Source organism: Zootoca vivipara, chromosome 1, assembly GCF_963506605.1.
Source record: "Zootoca vivipara chromosome 1, rZooViv1.1, whole genome shotgun sequence".
Lineage (NCBI taxonomy): Eukaryota > Metazoa > Chordata > Lepidosauria > Squamata > Lacertidae > Zootoca > Zootoca vivipara.
Genome location: NC_083276.1, coordinates 112,156,160 through 112,174,519, shown reverse-complemented (window position 1 = coordinate 112,174,519; position 18,360 = coordinate 112,156,160). Strand labels below are relative to the sequence as shown.

At 44.8% G+C, this 18,360-nt stretch overlaps 1 protein-coding gene across 2 annotated transcripts in view; it reads right to left on the bottom strand.

The window, feature by feature from the left end:
• Nucleotides 1-265: 265 nt before the first annotated feature.
• FRZB (frizzled related protein) overlaps nucleotides 266-18,360 on the bottom strand; it is a 36,236-nt gene continuing 18,141 nt past the window's right edge. For both annotated transcript variants that reach the window (XM_035112019.2, XM_060280448.1), the window contains 4 exons: nucleotides 14,052-14,117; nucleotides 11,299-11,503; nucleotides 10,335-10,398; nucleotides 266-2,172 (listed from right to left, as the gene is read on the bottom strand). In XM_035112019.2, coding sequence (XP_034967910.2) covers nucleotides 2,062-2,172; nucleotides 10,335-10,398; nucleotides 11,299-11,503; nucleotides 14,052-14,117 — 446 coding nt within the window. In that variant the 3' untranslated portion in view covers nucleotides 266-2,061. The remainder of the gene's footprint in view (nucleotides 2,173-10,334; nucleotides 10,399-11,298; nucleotides 11,504-14,051; nucleotides 14,118-18,360) is intronic.

Here is an 18,360-nt window from a genome sequence, read left to right as displayed (position 1 = left end):
GGTGGGCTTTCAGGTGGCAGGGAAGCTGGAGGTCAGCATGGCATTTGCTGGGTGTGTTGGTCATTACAAGGGGCGGAGCCACAGCCCATCTCTCAAAATGGCAGCTACAGAATTTTGGCAGCTCCTCTAAATAAAGCTCAACTGTGGTCTGCACCAGGCATCAGCAGGGGTCCCTACGCCACTTCAAGTACCCTTCAGGGAATTCATTTCCAGCGGAAGGCATCGTCGCTATCAGTGAGAAGGCTGACGCAGTTTGTAACATAAATGTTTTTATTTTCTGCTAAAATATTTGATTTGTTTTAGTTCAGTATTCTACTGATATTTCCGTACTTTAATATAAAAATAATAGTAGTAGTAGTAAGAGGCAAAATTACATTTTCCCAACTATTGGCACCATTACGGAAAAGCTTAAAGGATGAGACGATTGGAACTGAAATATGTCAAAAAGCTATTGAAATGTACATTTCCTGAAAGGGGAGGGAGGGAAACGAATGTCAGGATAAAGTCTCTGTTCACTGAGAAACGTGGCATGGTGCTTGGCTGTAATGTTCATAGCAGCAGCCATTATTCAGTTATTGAATCTCCAGTGCTGACCATTGAACGCTGCTGTTGAATGGAGCCACCGAAACACAATCAGAGCTACAATGTGGAAATGACACAGCGCAGGCTTCTACCCAAAAGGAGGCCTGGTGAAGATAGTCTACTCCTGTGGCTCCACAACAAAAGAAGGGGCAGGGGGAGCAAGTTTAACATAACTTCTGGCAAGACTTCACAATTCTATAAACCTTTCCCACAAGGATTAAGACGTTCAGAAGCGAGTCCTCCGTGCGGCATTTGTCACGGTCAACGTTTTAAAGCTAGACTTAATGTGAGTGGTTTATTGAAGAGGAATCGACATCTAACAGACCTGCTCCAATAGGTACGGAGCTCTTGGTATAATCTCTTGGTATAATCCTTCTTTTCCATACTGTCAACAAGGGTTTTAACAGGTTGAGGGGGGTGGGAGGGTGAACTCTTAACAGGTAACAGAACCTCCACCTTGCTCAGATTAATTACAAAATGCAGGAAATGTTATGCCATGCTTGGTCCAACGTTCTCTTGCCCGCTTTGCTAAACTTGCAAGTCATCTTGTCTTCCCTTTTGAAATTTTGACTGTTAACCCCTGCAGTTCCCAAGTCATGTATACATTTGGCCCTTTCGTTTTCCAAACACAGGAAATTTCAGGGTCTGAATGTCTGTGTGACTGTTCAGATGATTTCGCCGAATTCCGAATTCCAAATATAGGCGCTGAGCGTGGTAGGGGAACCAAAATGCACCCTCCGGCCCAGATCTCAGTCGCACAAAGGACTGGATCACACAGTTGCTCCCCAGCCTGGAATGATAAACACTTGGGGCCTGCACATACTGAAATTTAGACACATAAACCCTATGTAAATAATCTGCAGCAAGCTGGGGTGCGCCTGGTGAGAGGGCATATAAGGCACAATCTCACTCCTTCACTGCACATAGCTTTTGCCTACAGTCAGAGAAGGTGATCTGACCCAACCCTGCGTCACTGTTTCCATTCCAGACCTCTGCAGCGACCCGCCCATGGTTTATGCATAGAAGACAATGCATGAACGCAACAAGTCCCTCTGCTAAACAGAATGGGGCAACTTGAATATTGCATGTGTTCAGAGCGCATACACAGATTCAGTTGACTATGGACAAACAGTGACCCTGGCCACCTGCTAACCGTGTCACATTTGCCTTTTTTTTTTCAAAAAAGAAAAAAAAACCCCCTCTCTCATAGAAATGGTCCACAGATATTTGTGAGGATAATATACCAAAAATAAAAATAAAAAAATCTGCGTGTCTATACTCCTACAAATACAAGGGGCCAGAAAACACAAGAAGAAGATAAAACTAATCTGGACTACAACATGATCTCATAGTAAACAATAGAATACAACGTGCAATAGTGCAATTTCTTCTTGGCTGCTCCAACAAGGCAAGTCTTTTAATTTATAGAAGTCCGTGGATCGTTATTATTATTTTTCCTGACACGTGACATTTTTGCACCTAGTTGTGCCTTTGCCGTGGGTTGGTGCTTCTGCTGGGTTTTTTAGCAGAATCGCTTTGTCCAGGTTCGTTTCTGCCCTTCCCAGGGTGGCGGAGTTTCTGATCCCAGCGCTGAAAAATAAGAACAAGCAAACATCTGTTTCAAAAACAGCGCCACAAAGCTCATGGAGGAGGTCCTGTTGCAGGTTCCACCTCCTAAGAGTTTGTTCGAGCTTGATCCCACCCCTCTTTATTTTCAATAAACTCTGTTTTATTGCTGTATCCTTTACAGTGGCGTAACATTCCTATTAATATTTTGATCTCCAAGGAAACATCCATGCCTACTTTTAGAAATGTTGGCCGCCTCCACGCATTGCTATGTCAGCATTTACGTCAATACTAGTTCTACCAAATAATGTCCGACTTCCCCTTTAAAATCAAAATTCTATAGTAAAACAAAAAAAAAGGAAGAACTCCTCGCTAAAACAACTGCAGCTGCATTTGTCCTCTCCACTCAAAAAAATATGTGCTGCTTCTCATCTTTTGAATAAAAACAATTCAGACTATGCTTAAATGCTAACTAAAATCTTTTATATCTCTGTGTGAAGGTGAACTGCTTTGATATTTCATTTTTAATTAAAAGAGACATCACGGTGAGAATAGGTCTATCTACTGTCTCTCCTCCATTTCCGGTCTAGCACATGGCATTCTGGCTCCACACTGTAAATGGGTTCTCAGTACTGAAACAACTGTTTTAAAAACTGAGAACGGATCTCACCTATACTTTTGCTTATATAAACATAATATGACGTAGCTGCCAAGTCTCCAGTTTTCCCCGGGAAACCCCCGTTTTTCCAGCTGTCCCCAGCTGAAAAAATGAATTTTTTTTGTTTTTTCCCGGTTTATTCTGGCGCGGCGGCCATTTTGGAACTGGGCGGAGCATGCTCAGAAGCGACTTTTGATGCTGCTGTGCCCAGTTCCAAAATGGCTGCAGTGCGACTTATGGTGCGGCAGCCATTTTGGAACTGGGCACAGCAGCATCAAAAGTCACTTCTGAGCATGCTCCGACCAGTTCCAAAATGGCCACCGCGCTACTTCCGGTATGCTAATTTCAGTCCAGTCCCTTATTTTCCAGAGAGGAACTTGGCAGGTATGTAATATGAGTACATATTTCTATAGTTGCAGGTGGGTGAGCGTCACATTCATCTTTTGCTGAAAATCTGCCCAGAATGATTCTACACCAGGCAACTGGTTAATTAGGGACCATCACATAATATTCTGGGTTTGCACATAACACTAAACCATAAGTTATTAAGCTATGCTTTATTAAACTGTGGCTTAGTATGAATCCTGACCAGCTGCTTCACAATGCTTTATTTGCTACCAAGAAGCCACAATCTGAAATCAGGATTTGTTGTTGACTTTATAAACCTCGGTTTGCTTCAACTATGGCTTGGTGTTCTGGGTGAACATAGCCCTTCCTTAATCATTGTTGACCACCCCACCTCAGATGCTCCCCACAACTGCAAAGGAATGAGGCAAGAGCGGCTGAAAAACAAAACAAACTTGGGAGAAATGAGTCAAGTTTTGCCTTGTGTTGCAGTCTTACCTTCCAAGTCCCGGACTGCAGAATCCGGAACCGGCAGCCGTGTGACACCGGAAGTTGCGCCGACGTAACTTCCGGTGTCGCTTTGCCCTTCTATGGGCACCAAAAATGGCCGCCGCCAGCTTTGAAAGTCGCTTGTACGCATGTCAGGTAGTATGTCGACGCAACTTCCGGTGTCGCTCCGCCCATCTATGGGCACCAAAAATGGCTGCTGCCGACACTGGAAGTCGCGTCTATGCACTTCCGGACATGCGTAGATGTGACTTTTGAAGCCGGCGGTGGCCAATTTTGGTGCCCATAGAAGGGCAAATTGAAAAAAAAATGGCCGCCAACAGGAAAAAATAACGGAGAAAAACAGGAGACGAAGTGATACGGGGGACCACCGGGAAAAGGTAAGTAAAAACGGGGGTTTCCCGGGGGAAACGGGGTACTTGGCAGCTATGGTTGCAGTTTGTGGGACAAATCATGCACTGAGAACTGTTCCTTGTTATACTGAGAGGGTGAGGAAACACCATGAAGATATTTATCACCATGGTGAGTGTAATGTTTTGTTGGAAACTTAGTTTGGAAAAAGTTTGTGTTAAAACTGCCCCTGGATTTTTTAATATTATAAACATCCTTTGAGAAGAAAGGGGGAAAGAGGTAGATGAAGGAGAGATGGGTGCTGATTTGTAAAAATGTTAAATGCAGCTGCAGTCAAATGCACCATAAAACATACCAAAGTGACAATATTATAGCTATAGGGGAGATGGGTGGCGTGGGGACCCAGTGATTTACAGTTGCCTTTTTAAGGTATTGAAAATGCCAGAATAAAGATAAAGATGATCAAATCTGAGTCAGAGGAAATCAACAAGTGACGAATAAATGTGTTATTTGTTCGCTGTGCTAGAATGAGAAATGCAGTGGTAACATTCAGCCTTTTGTTTTATTTTCACTCTAAATTGGAAGTCGTCTTCACTTGGTTTGGCCATGCTATCCATGGCCTCCAGATGTGCTTGGACTCCAGCTTCCATCGCCCCCCCCCCCAGCTAGCACAGGGATAGAGGAGCTGGAGTCCGTTCCCGCCTCTGGTGTAATGCAAAACAACAGCAACAACTGCAGTTTTAATTCACTGCATCAAGTTGGTTCCCACTATTTTGAGCCAAAGGTGGCTTCTGATATTTTAAGAAGATGGCAGTTTGAGATGCAGAAACAGAGGCGGTATTTTGTATTGTACGGTATGCCTCGGTTTGCATCTGACGAAGAAGAAGCAATAAAATGTACAATGAAGATCACACACCTTATAACAAGCTGACCCAATACAAGATGAGTCATAATAAAAATGAAACTTTAAAATAAACAACTTATAAACAACAACAACAACAACAACAACAACAACAACAACAAATATCAATTAAAGTAATATTCAAAAATAATAATCCATTAGACTACAATGAAATTAAATATCAGCAAATAATGATGAAATAGAAATTCACTCTTAACAATTACAATAAATTACTAAACTCTAATCTAAATAAATAAATAGTGTCTGTCGTTAAGGTGCTACAAGGCTCTTTGTTCTTTTTTTATGCAATAGCCTTACACAACTACACCTTTGGATATTACCTCTTTGCTTGGCTAACTACTGTGTTTAAACCCCAAACCCTGCCCCAAATCTATTTTGGGGACAGGGGGTGGTGGAAGAGGTAGCAATTCAGTTTTCATTATATGCACCGGCCTATTTAAAACCACAGCAAGTTGTCCAGCTCGGACCGAGGTCGTTGCATGATTTGTACACACAAGAATGTCTGTAAGATTAGCCCCAGGGGTGTTATTAGAAACACAAGAAAACAAGAAATAGGATACCATCTATATGAATGAACGGTGCATAGACACACGATTCTTAAACGTTGCCCTTTCCCCCTCCAGCATGCTTTTAATCAAGCAATCCCAGGCCACCCTAGCGATCGTATTAACTGTGCAAATGAACTGGCCAACACCAACGTGATGACTCAGCCAGAAACGGGGCTTTAGTTTTATTTATTTAAAAAAATAAATAAAGCCTAAGTGAAGCCACCTGTGGAACCATTTGAGAAAACAGAGCAGAGAAAACCGTCAAGTGATGTGAGTGCAACAGCCGGGCGAGACAGCGACCAATAGTATGAGGGACAAACCACAACTTGTGGCTTCTAGGGCTGGGGGCCAAGACTATATGTTTTGTCCCATCTCATGCTCACACTCGCCCTTTCCAGTAACTGTCACTGTGGGTTTCTCTTCATGCATTTTCATCTCCTCTGCCATCGTTCAGCCCGGACACTGAGGTCCAGCTCCGAGGACCTTCTGGCGGTTCCCTCCCTGCGAGAAGTGAGGTTACAGGGAACCAGGCAGAGGGCCTTCTCAGTGGTGGCGCCCGCCCTGTGGAATGCCCTCCCCATCAGATGTCAAGGAAATAAACAACTATCTGACTTTCAGAAGACATCTGAAGGCAGCCCTCTTTAGGGAAGTTTAATTTAATGTATCATGTTTTATCGTGTTTTTAATATTCTGTTGGGAGCCACCCATTTCTTTAAAGAGGACGAGTCTCTGGTTTCTGTCAGATGGTATAAATATTATTATTATTATTATTATTATTATTATTATTATTATTATTATTATTATTCAACAGTGGAACGGTCTCCCTGGGGAGGTGGTGGTCTCTCCTTCCTTAGAGGTTTATAAGCAGAGGCTCAATGGCCATTTGTCAGGGATGATTTAGTGCAGGCATCCCCCCAAACTGCGGCCCTCCAGATGTTTTGGCCTACAACTCCCATGATCCCTAGCTAACAGGACCAGTGGTCAGGGATGATGGGAATTGTAGTCCAAAACATCTGAAGGGCCGAAGTTTGGGGATGCCTGATTTAGTGTTTGTGCAGGGTTTTTGTGTCAAGAGTCATGTGGGTAGATCCTTTATTTATATATTTATCAGTTGACAGCACAGGTGTCAAAAAAAAAAAGGCGGTGGGGGGGAGGAGATTCCAGCTACATCTGTCACGCAGAGTGGTCAACAACGGATGAAGGATCTAAGTGATGATGATGTAATCCTGTCAGCCAAAATGGAGGGTGCTATCAGTCTCTGCTGCTGGGTAAACTTTAAAGTATATTTTCTTGCAATTTCCTGTTTCTCTACCTCCTGAGAATCTCCCTGATGGAAATGGCAGGACTGTCATTGAAATATCATCTCTCAACAAGCAACAACATTTTCCTCTCCTCTTTGGACCTATATCTTCTAATCCAGGCATCCCCAAACTGCGGCCCTCCAGATGTTTTGGCCTACAACTCCCATGATCCCTAGCTAACAGGACCAGTGGTCGGGGAAGATGGGAACTGTAGTCCAAAACATCTGGAGGGCCGAAGTTTGGGGATGCCTGTTCTAATCTATACATTTGCTAGTTGTCAGGAGGGCAGTCGAGACTCATTGTCTTTCACCCAATACTGGTTGTCTTAAAGGCAATCCAAAGGGCACCCTACCCTGTAAGCTCATCATTTCCAGAAATCTTTTTTTAAAATCTGTTGGCCCTCGCTAAAAGGCAAATACAACATTACTGATTCATAGCTGAGATTGTTTGTTTTAAGAAGTTGCCAATCCCACATGCTGGGGTCGGGGTGTTGAACAATTGGCTTCGGAGCGAGGGTTTGGAGAATATGACATTAAATACGAAATGCATATGAAAAGCCATTAAGTTTGAATAATATTTTTAAGGTTCCAGATCAATTTGGCTTGAGAGAAGCAATTGCATTTTAAAAGAAAGGTGTCAAAGCAGGGTTGTGCAATGTATATATTCTGTTTGTGGTGAATGAACCTTGAGGTACTTTGGATGTGCTTTAACACACAAAGTTTGAGCTACAGAGCTCACATCATTTTAGTCATGTTGCCAAGTCATTCAAAAGCGGGGACTTGAAGTTCCCGACTTAATGCTCTCTAAACCACTGAAGGGACAAACTGAGTAAACTATTATTTCATGTTCTTGGCAGCGGCAAAAGAAACAGAAGGGCAAACACAATTGAGAGAAACAGATATGGGGCTTAAAGAACAGTGACAACTTGAACGGAGGCAGCGAAAGGATCTCTACCTGGTCAGATATAACTAGCAGCAATGGATAGAAACCACTGGTAACCTGTTCACTGGTGTTGTATCCACTTTCAAATGGAGTTAGCTGCTTACCTTCCAAGTCCCGTACTGCAGAATCCGGGACCGGCAGCCGTGTGACACCAGAGGTTGCGTCGACGTAACTTCCGGTGTCGCTTTGCCCTTCTATGGGCAACAAAAATGGCCACCGCCGGCTTCGAAAGTCGCTTGTACGCATGTCAGGAAGTGCGTCGACACAACTTCCAGTGTCGCTAAGCCCATCTATGGGCACCAAAAATGGCCGCCGCCGACACCGGAAGTCGCGTCTATGCACTTCCGGACATGCGTAGATGCGACTTTTGAAGCCACCGCCGGCCATTTTTGGTGCCCATAGAAGGGCAAATCAGAAGGGGAAAAAATGGCAGCCGGCAGGAGAAAATAACGGAGAAAAACGGGAGACAAAGTGATACGGGGGACCACCGGGAAAGGGTAAGTAAAATCGGGGTTTTCCCGGAGAAAACGGGGTACTTGGCAGCTATGGTTAGCTGGGGTGATATTGGCTATTAATCCACCTGTCAGAAGCAGCAGTGGGTTTACTGCTGACAGAAACCAGAGACTCGTCCTCTTTAAAGAAATTTGTAATAATAATAACAATTTATTACTTATACCCCGCCCATCTGACCGGGTCTCCCCAGCCACTCTGGGTGGCTCCCAACAGAATATTAAAAACATGATAAAACATCAAACATTAAAAACTTCCCTAAACAGGGCTGCCTTCAGATGTCTTCTGAAAGTCAGATAGTTGATTATTTCCTTGACATCTGATGGGAGGGCATTCCACAGGGCGGGTGCCACCACTGAGAAGGCCCTCTGCCTGGTTCCCTGTAACTTCGCTTCTCACAGTGAGGGAACCGCCAGAAGGCCCTCGGCGCTGGACCTCAGTGTCCGGGCAGAATGATGGGGGTGGAGACGCTCCTTCAGGTATACTGGACTGAGGCCATTTAGGGCTTTAAAGGTCAGCACCAACACTTTGAATTGTGCTCGGAAACATACTGGGAGCCAATGTAGGTCTTTCAGGACCAGTGTTATATGGTCTCGGCGGCCGCCCCCAGTCACCAGTCTAGCTGCTGCGTTGCATATTAGACCTGATTTGGTATTTGAAGGGTGCAGAGGCTTCCTTGCATGCAGAGAAGCATACAAAGTCTCTCGCAGAGCTGAGAGCATGCAGGGGACTGGAGGGGACAGGAGAAGGAGAGAGGAAGTTCCAATATCGTGTGCACGGGACTCGCTTCTGCTGCATCACCGGATACAGCATCACGGGCATCATTTCTCTACCTTCAAAAGAGCTTCTCTTGTCCCCTGGCTGCTTCCTGGCCCAGTTCTGAGTGCTGGTGTTTTACTTCTAAAGCCCTAAATGACTCGGAGTCCAAGTGCCTGAGCTGCTAAGCTGATACTTCAATATCAACTTGACCATATTCTAACATCATCTGCTGATGCTCTTCCCCTGTCCAAAGCGAACCAGAAGGCATTGGCTTTTTCAGCTGGGAGCCTCTGGTTATGGGATGTATGCCCTTGCGGGGGGGGCACTAATGTTTTTTTCTTTTAGCCACCAGGCAAATAGCTATTTATGTGACTGTGCTTATAAAACGCTTTTCACATTCTTTTAAGTTTCATTGACTAAACCTTTATCTGCTGACCTCTCCTCTCTCTCTCTCTCTCTCTCTCTCTCTCTCTCTCTCTCTCTCTCTCTCTCTCTCTCTCTCTCTCTCTCGTTATAAAAAAAATGCATTAGTGGTGTTTTTTTGGGGAGGGTCATATTTAAATCTTGTAAACCACTCAGCAATAAAAGGGTGGTATGAAAAGTTTTAAAAGCTTTAAATAAATAAAGGCTGGATTGTGATCAGAGAGATATTTGTGCACCCTGCTACCTTCCAAGATACTGTTGGAGGGGGAATGTTTTCTGTTGCAGATTCCAGGCTGATAAAAGTGCCTGTCTGTTATCTTGATGGCATTCCGATGCCGGCAAAGAGATATATTTGCTCCAAGATCCTTTTGCCTTGTGAAATCTTTTATTTGTCTAGTTCCCAAGCAAACAGAGACTTCTCCGGCTGACCTCAGGGGATGGGCAGAGTTGTTTTGGGGTAGGAGGAGTGTGTGTTGTCTTTTAAGCATCCTATTTCTAAGCCATTTAGAGTTTAAAGGCGATGGTCAGGCTTATATTCAAAGTGCTTTATTGCATAAACAAGTAGTAATGTGCATTTTTTTATCATCATCATAGCAGGTGTAAACACAAGATAGTGCGGCTGGTACTAACTTGATGGCTTTCAAATTTATTTTGAATGTTGACATGGTTTTGGGGCCTCGGTTTAGTCATATTTTGTTTTATGGCACATGCCTAAATATTAATATATTTGGGGGTGGAATCACTTTACAGCAATCTTTGGAATGTTTACATGTTCATTTATACTTTTCAGAATAAAGAGTATGGTATGAGATTTGGGATCACTGAGAAGGAGAACTTCATTTGCTGAAGATGCCAAAGGCTGGATTCCTCTGCAAGCTTAGGTCAAACATGATCAAACAAGTCATGAAACTTTGTCTTACCTTGACTTTTTTACCAAGTCGATCCTTCCATTTCTCAGCTATGGAGCCTTCTACCAAGAGCAACCTACACATTTACAGGGAAACAACATCAACAATGCATTGTAATATATGATATGACGATATTATATTATATTATATTATATGATGATGTGATGTGATGATGTGATGTGATGTGATACACACACACACAGGCATAATGAATATATTTAGGGACAATCTTCAAGAAGGGAAAAAAGCAACATATGAAGGCAGAGGTCACCAATACGATGCCCTCCCATCTATCCCTGCCAGCATGACCAATGGTAAGGGATGATAGCAGTTGTGGCCAACTATGAACTACCACTCAACTGCTGGTCACTTCCCTGGCAATTGCCGCCACCACCAGCCCATATCCCTACATCCCTAGAAGTGTTTTCTGGCAGCTCCATTACTCGCTGAGGGGAAGGTACTTATGTTAATTTCATTTCCACACTATAAACCAGGGGTCAGCAAAGTTTTCCAGCAGGGGGCCGGTCCACTGTCCCTCAGACCTTGTGGGGGGCTGGACTATATTTTTTGGGGGGGATGAACAAATTCCTATGCCCCACAAATAACCCGAGATGCATTTTAAATAAAAGCATACATTCTACTCATGTAAAAACAAGCTGATTCCTGGACCGTCCGCGGGCCAGGTTTAGAAGGCGATTGAGCCGGATCCTGACCCCAGACCTTAGTTTGCCTACCCATGGTCTAAAACCTTGAGCAGTCTGGGCCAATGTGTCTACGGGAGCATCTTCTTCCATATGTACCAGCCTAACTGCTGATACATCTTCAGATGAGGCCTTGTTCAGCATACTTACAAGACCTTTGGAAGGCTAGGTCCCAATGCGCAATGGGACCTTTCCTGTAGTGGTACAAACCGATGTCGCATCCCCTCTTCAGGAAGGCCCGCCATAGAGAGCGGGGGGGGGGAAAGAAAAGTTACCTCGAGCGCTCTTCGTCTTCGTAACCCATGATGATGTATTCTTCGTTAGCACTGAGAGGTGGGCAGAGGCAGCCAGAGTTTGTGTACAAGTTTACAGTGTCCCTAGGAATGTTCACCAAGGAAGATTTTAGTATCTCCTTCACTTCCACTACTGCGGTGACATCGTGACATTTGGTCTTCACCTCCTTCACTTTAGCTCGAATGACTGGAGAAAAATAACAGAAAGAGGAGTTAAAGTTATGGGACCCGGAGCTGCAGAAGCCTAAAGCTTTTGCTCCTTTGAATATTCCGTCGCTTCTCCTCCTGAGACCAATGCCATGTCTGCTTGTTTGTTTTAAATGGGAAGTCTTCTCGTCATGTTATGGTGCTATTTATTTTGTTATCACGCTAATTATTATTCCACGCGGGGGCCCTGCAACACAGCGGCTTGTTTGTTTGCCTATATATACTTCTTCCTGTCCAAATCAGCTTCTATGGCAGCTCCTACTCTGCATACTTTTATGAAGTCTAAAAAAAACACCAGTTACACAAAATATAACCACCCGTAGTTAAAATACACTATCAAACAAGCCAATCGAAACACTGAAATGGATAAAGACCCATAATCAAAACACACAATAAAACAGCCTCATTAAAATGAAAGCACCATTAAAAAAAGAGGATGAGACATTGAGGGAATGTCTGTATAAAACAGGAGAGTCTCCAAATGCTGGCAGATTGGCAATACAAGTGGCGCTTCTAATGTTTCACCAGGAAGTGCATGCCATAAACCCAGTGCTACCTTTGAAAAACCACCCCCCTGTTGCAACGAGAACATGTGGCAATGTTCTAACCTAGGCACCCCCCAAACTCAGCCCTCCAGCTGTTTTGGGACTACAACTCCCATCAGCCCTAGCTAACAGGACCAGTGGTCAGGGATGATGGGAATTGTAGTCCCAAAACAGCTGGAGGGCCGAGTTTGGAAATGCCTGTTGTAACCACTCTCTTCCATGCTCGCTTTCGCCATTTTCTCTCCTCCTCTCCCCATTCTGTGCCTAGTAATCCATCCTCATTAGTCCTTTGGGGTTTTCGCCCTCCATTTTGGAGGGATGGATGCACTTGTGCCCAATCCTGTCATGGCATAGCTGCCAAGTCTCCCGTTTTTCGCGGGAAACCTCTGTATTTAAACCCGTTTCCCGCTGTTATCCCGAATAGAGAAAAATCCCGTAAATCCCCTGGATTTCCTACCTGCCAGGGAGGTTCCTTCTGCGCAGGTCTGGACATGCGCAGAACCGATTTCGGGTGCCACTCTGCCCATGTCTGGGCACCGGAAATCGGGCAGCACTGGCACCAGAAGTTGCTTCTACGCATGTCCAGACATGCATGTCCAGCGACTTCCGGTGCCATGCCGCTTCTGATCCCAGATTTTTCTTACTGGAAGTTGGAGAGTATGCTCATGGCCTGGGGTCAGACTCCCCTTCTTCAAAGGATGAAGGCAGGGGGTCTAGAATACGAGAGGGAATAGTGCTCAGGGCCAGAAGCAGCTAATCAGCTGGAAGCATTTCCACAAGCAAAACCCATAATGTTTCTGGCCTAAGACATCCCTCCTCTGACTCAGAGAGCAACCCAGCAACAAGTGAGAGTTGCTCAGACCATCAGTCCATCAGGAGAGTGTGGAGTTTAAGCTGGAAACTGAGAGTTGAATGGTCAGGTGGGGATTTGACCAGGGCCGGCCCAAAGGCAAGGCTGGGTGGCGCAATGCGCCAGGGCGCCAGACAGCCGCGCTGGGAAACGGGGTGCGGGGGCGCCGGAGGGATCTTTGCACCATGGCACCAGGGCGCCAGATATGCTTAAGACGGCCCTGGATTTGACTCTCAGTGAGGGAGAGGGACTGTCCATGTGTGTTTGGACTCTCTGAGTGGTGTTAGTTAGGACTGCACTTTATGCTTCCTAACTTTCTTTCCAGAAGGGCTTTCTTTGACGGAAAGCACAAAGTCTGGGGCAAAGTCCAGTCCCCAGCCTTCCATCGCTGCCTCTACTGTTATACAAAAGCTATGAAGCACCAACAGGGGAGGCAGAAGCTAAGAAAGTCAGCTCTCCATTAACCTTCCCTGTTGCTGCCTCTGAAATGCCTTGAGCTAACACAGCAGCTAGGAGAGGGTGGGAATGCATCTCTCCCATATTTCCATCAAGAACCATCTTTATAATCCTATGGGCAGTGTAGTGTAGTGTCACCAAGGACCTAGGAGACCAGGGTTCAAATCCCCATTTGGCCATGAAGCCAATCACTGGGTGACCTCAGGCCAGTCATGGCCTCTCAGCCTAACCTACCTCACAGGGTTGTTGTGCTTGGAGAACCATATTTGTCACCTTAAGCTGCTTGGAGAAGAAAGGTATGATATAATGACAAGAGAGAGGAAGGAAGGAAGGAAGGAAGGAAGGAAGGAAGGAAGGAAGGAAGGAAGGAAGGAAGGAAGGAAGGAAGGAAGGAAGGAAGGAAAGAAAGAAAGAAAGAAGGAAGGAAGGATCTACAATAATCTAATCTTCACATTCTATTCTATGCATGGAAATGGAAGGGTGTGGGGAAGAGGAGCCATTTGACAGGCATTTAAAATTAATTCATTTTCCCCAGCAGCTCTGGCTGAGATCACTTGCCTCGTGGGGGTGTGGACTGGCAAGGGCAAATGCCAAGGAAACCGCTTCTATCAACCGTTTCCTGCTTCCACTGAACCTTCTGCCCTACTTCAAAGGTAGCTGAAGGCTGCTCTGCTTACCGTAGTTGTAATTGTTCCGAAGATAAGTCTTCTGGGTTGCTTTTATTGGCTTGCATTTGCAGCGCTCTGGGGGAGAAACACAACAGAAATTCCTTGCATCAGAGGAAATAAACACTCCAAAAGCCATAAGCCACACTATTCAATCTTTCCAGAATTTATTCATATATGCTGAAATGGTAGCAAGTCATTTGTAGTGGAAGCCCAGGCCCTGTTGAATTGTGTGAGTGCCAGCAACAACAGCTAACATTCCCTCTTGGAGAAAACTATTAAAGGTTCAGTACACACACACCCCAATAAAAGTACAAACAAAAAACAATTTATTCCTGAGCCTGAAGTTAATAAAACCATGTCAGGCTAGGGCATGTCATTTTAGGGAGTGAAACTAAATTTTTTGCAAATTTTGTTCACTGAGGAGTCTTAAAAATATGTTTTGGGGTGTGAGGAACTGAAATCTGCTATTATTTTTGTGACTGGACAACATTTAGCTTGGTAAGTCTATGCTTGACAAAAGTGCACATAAACTGTCTTTGGAAAACCACAGAATCTCAATTTTACCTTCTGGAAATGTCAGGCATTGCTAAACAACAATGGTTTATTTATTTTATTATGTACCGTGTTTCTCATATTTTAAGGCGTCCCTATAAAATAAGCCATGGCACAATTTTCATGCTTTGAAAAAATATAAGACATACCCCGAAAATAAGCCGTAGTGCTACCGTAAGTGCAGTTCTGGAGGGCCTCGCCAAAATACCCAGCAGTGCGCGCCGTGTGGAGCCCCGAGCCAGCGGGACCCAGCTGAAGCGCCGACAAAGCCTCAATCATCCTGTGCTGGGAAACGTTGTGGCTGTGGGGTTGTGGAGGTTACTCTGGCTACCCGGCGCTGCTCCTTTCACCCTCCGCTGTTTGTGGCGTGCAGCAGCAGCAAACTGGAAGGGCCAAGCAGCGCCTCGTGGTCTGCAGAAACGCTCACACAGTGCAGGATTGTTTTCCAATTATCTCGGGACAGTTGCTCCACCTGGAGCCATAACTTGCCTTTCTCTTTCGCCGTGTAGCGCCAGCGATTATTCCCCTCCTCCCTTTCTGCCCGCTCTCTCTCCCCTCCTCCCTTCCTTTCCCCTTGGCATGGGACCCGCTGAAGCGCCGACAAAGCTCCTGGCAGCGCTGCGCAGAGCGCCCCGAGCCGCAGCAGGAGTGGGTGAGGGTAACGGAAGTCGGAAGTGGTGTGTCTGCCGCGCGCCTTTCCTCTATGGTCTCTACGGGTGCCGCGGAGGAACCTCCTGGTGGAATTGCGCTCGCCCCTGGCTTGCGCTCGCCCCTGGTGCTCCTCCTGCGGCTCAGGGCGCTCTGCGCAGCGCTGCCGGGAGCTTTGTCGGCGCTTCAGCGGGTCCCGCTGGCTCGGGGCTCCATGCGGCGCACGCTGCTGGGCGCTTTGTCGGTGCTTGAGCAGCAGCAGCAACTTACCGGTTAGTAAAAGAAATAAAATAAGACATCCCCCGAAAATAAGCCATAGGCTTATTTTCTTGAGTAAAAATCAATATAAGACATGTCTTAAAATGTGAGAAACACGGTATTTATTAAATGTATATACTACCCTTCATCAAAAGATCTCACAGAATAAAATACAGGATAAAACAAAAGTAAATATTTAAACCGAAACAAGACAACAACCCCCGGTTCCCACATAATAAATAGTAAACGTAATATGAGTACTGTATACAAATGGCTGACAATCGTTCTTAATGATTTCTATGCAATTTTTCGATTTTACACACATTTCACTAAATTACGTTAATTTAACCAAAATATATTTTGAATCCCCAGGTCATGCTATAACTTTTTAGCGCCTGTCGTTTTGGGAATTTGAAAGTTGAAAAATTCGGGCACCAATCTACAGGTGCCTTGTATCTGTCCCACCTTTTATTTTATTTCTGGAGCACTTGACCAGTGCAGGGATAGAGGGGTATCATCAAACAGCTGGCAGGTTAGGATATGGGCATGGAGACTCTTTGTAGCTGGCCCTCTGAGCTACCCAACCCCCAGGCCACATTCCTTACTGCCCCTGCTAAACACACACATCCTTTGGGGTTTTTTTGCCTGGCTGGAGTGTGTTCTTGAATTCTGATAATTCTTCTAGTTTTCCTGGATGGAGGAACGAGAGGGGTCGACATAGCCTGCTACAAAGGAAAAGGGCACATTGGTTTCTGGGCCTACATTTGCCTCAAGGCATGCCCACCACTGGCACGAGAAAGGGATCAGATAGCTCAGTTGTTTAGGAGTATGGTGCTGATGATGCCAAGGTTGCAAGTTCGATCCCCTTATAGGACAGCTGCATATTAATGGATCAAAGAGCTTCTATGAATGGTTACAATGGGGTGTGTGAGTGACTAAAATGTTTTGATTTGAAAGACAGTTAAATTGACCTTTTAATCTACTCTTTGATGATACCTGATGGGTGCTTCTATTTATATGTTTTATGACAAATATTGCATATGTGTGTTTTAAATTCTGTTTTACCTCTCTGGTTATTTGCAAGGGGTTATTGGGTTGTTCCTGTTTTTATTTTGATTGTGTATTTTGTTTTTTTATATATATTGTGATTTTATAGGGCAGTATGTAAACTTTAATAATAATAATAATAATAATAATAATAATAATAATAATAATAATAATAATAAACAAATAAATATTCCTGCACTTCAGGGAGTTGGAGTAACTCTACAATTCTATAATCCCTAGCTTAGGGGAAGGAAACAAGCAGTTTGGAGAGGGGAAACTACCCAATATCTACTCCCCCCCCCCAACTGAGGCAGATTTAGAAGAGTGTGACCAGTTCAGTCGTATTGGGGGCTGAGCCAAGAGGGCGTTGCTGGGATGCCAAAACAATGATGTAGAATGGAAGGCGAGGGGCAGGGGGCACCAAATTTTGCCATCGCACAAGGCACCGCTGAAATTTGAAAGCCCAACGTCCGCCACTGCCTCCAACCAAATACTTACAGTGGAGAAAAGTGAAACCAAGGATTGAATGGCTCTGTAACATAGGCAGCCATCGGACCAAAAGCCTCCCTTTAGCATGCTTAGAAATTTTCACTCTCGACTATCAAATCAGCTGGTAAGGCTGCCCAGCAGGCAAATCTCCCCTGGTCAGCCAACTGGTGGTCTATACCAGAAAATAGCAAGGAAGAGGAAGGACCCTGAGGAAGTAGAGAGTGGCTGAAGGCTGAAGGCAGGAGGAAGTCTAGCAGAAAAGGAAAAATAAACTATAGAGTAAGCAGGATTGCTGAGGGAAGGAGACGTCCACAAGAGGCAGGAGGAGTTGGGTTATGTGTTAAGGCACAAAATGGGGGCAATGGGACAAAGGAAGGAAGAAGAGAGGAAGCAAAGGGTCTCAGAAAAGGTGGGAAATACATGCAATTTTTAAAATGTGAAAAGCAAGCACAACAAACATACAGTGGTGCCTCGCTTAACGAATGCCCTGCTTAACGAAATTTTCGCTTAACGAAAGGTTTTTTCTAGCGGAGGTTGCCTCGCTAGACGAATTCGTTTTCGTCAAGCGAATCGCGGTTTCCCATAGGAATGCATTGAAATTCAATTAATGCGTTCCTATGGGCAAATTTTTTTTTTGAAAAAATCCAATGCATTCCTATGGGATTCGCTAGACAAATTTTTTCGTTATAAGAAAAGACCTGTGGGACGAATTAAATTCATCTAGCGAGGCACCACTGTACATACATTTGCAGGAATGTGGCGGGGGGGGGGGGGGGAGAATGGTCAACTGGAAGCGAGTATCCGGGAATATTGTCACTAGTGAGAGAATAAGAATGCCCACTGTGTTTTTCGCATGAATCTTCAGAAATTTGTATCTCAAATCGAAAGAGGCAAGGGGGCGGCTGCATTCCAGCCTTTGCAACTACCCTTCCCTTTAATCACCAGCTGAAAGGTGAGCCCCAAACTTCACTGAAAAGATGGGTTTGGGGCTAGGCACTTGAGGGAGAGAGGGCAGTACTTGGGACGGGGGGGGGGGGAGAGAGTGTGTTTCTAGTCATAACATAAGGCACAGCAAGGGATGATGGGTAGAGTCACATGAGAGAGCAGGGGACCTCTGGGTGGCAGAGCAGGAATGGAAAAGGTCACTACAAATACACAGCCACTCTCAAGATTATAATGGCTCTTTGGCTGCATAAAACTCAGGCGACTGAAGTATTTGCACCACTCTAAAATATAGTTTTTTAAAAACAGAAATCTGGAGAATCTTTGAAGCAACTTTTTTATGAAAGAAAGAAAGAAAGAAAGAAAGAAAGAAAGAAAGAAA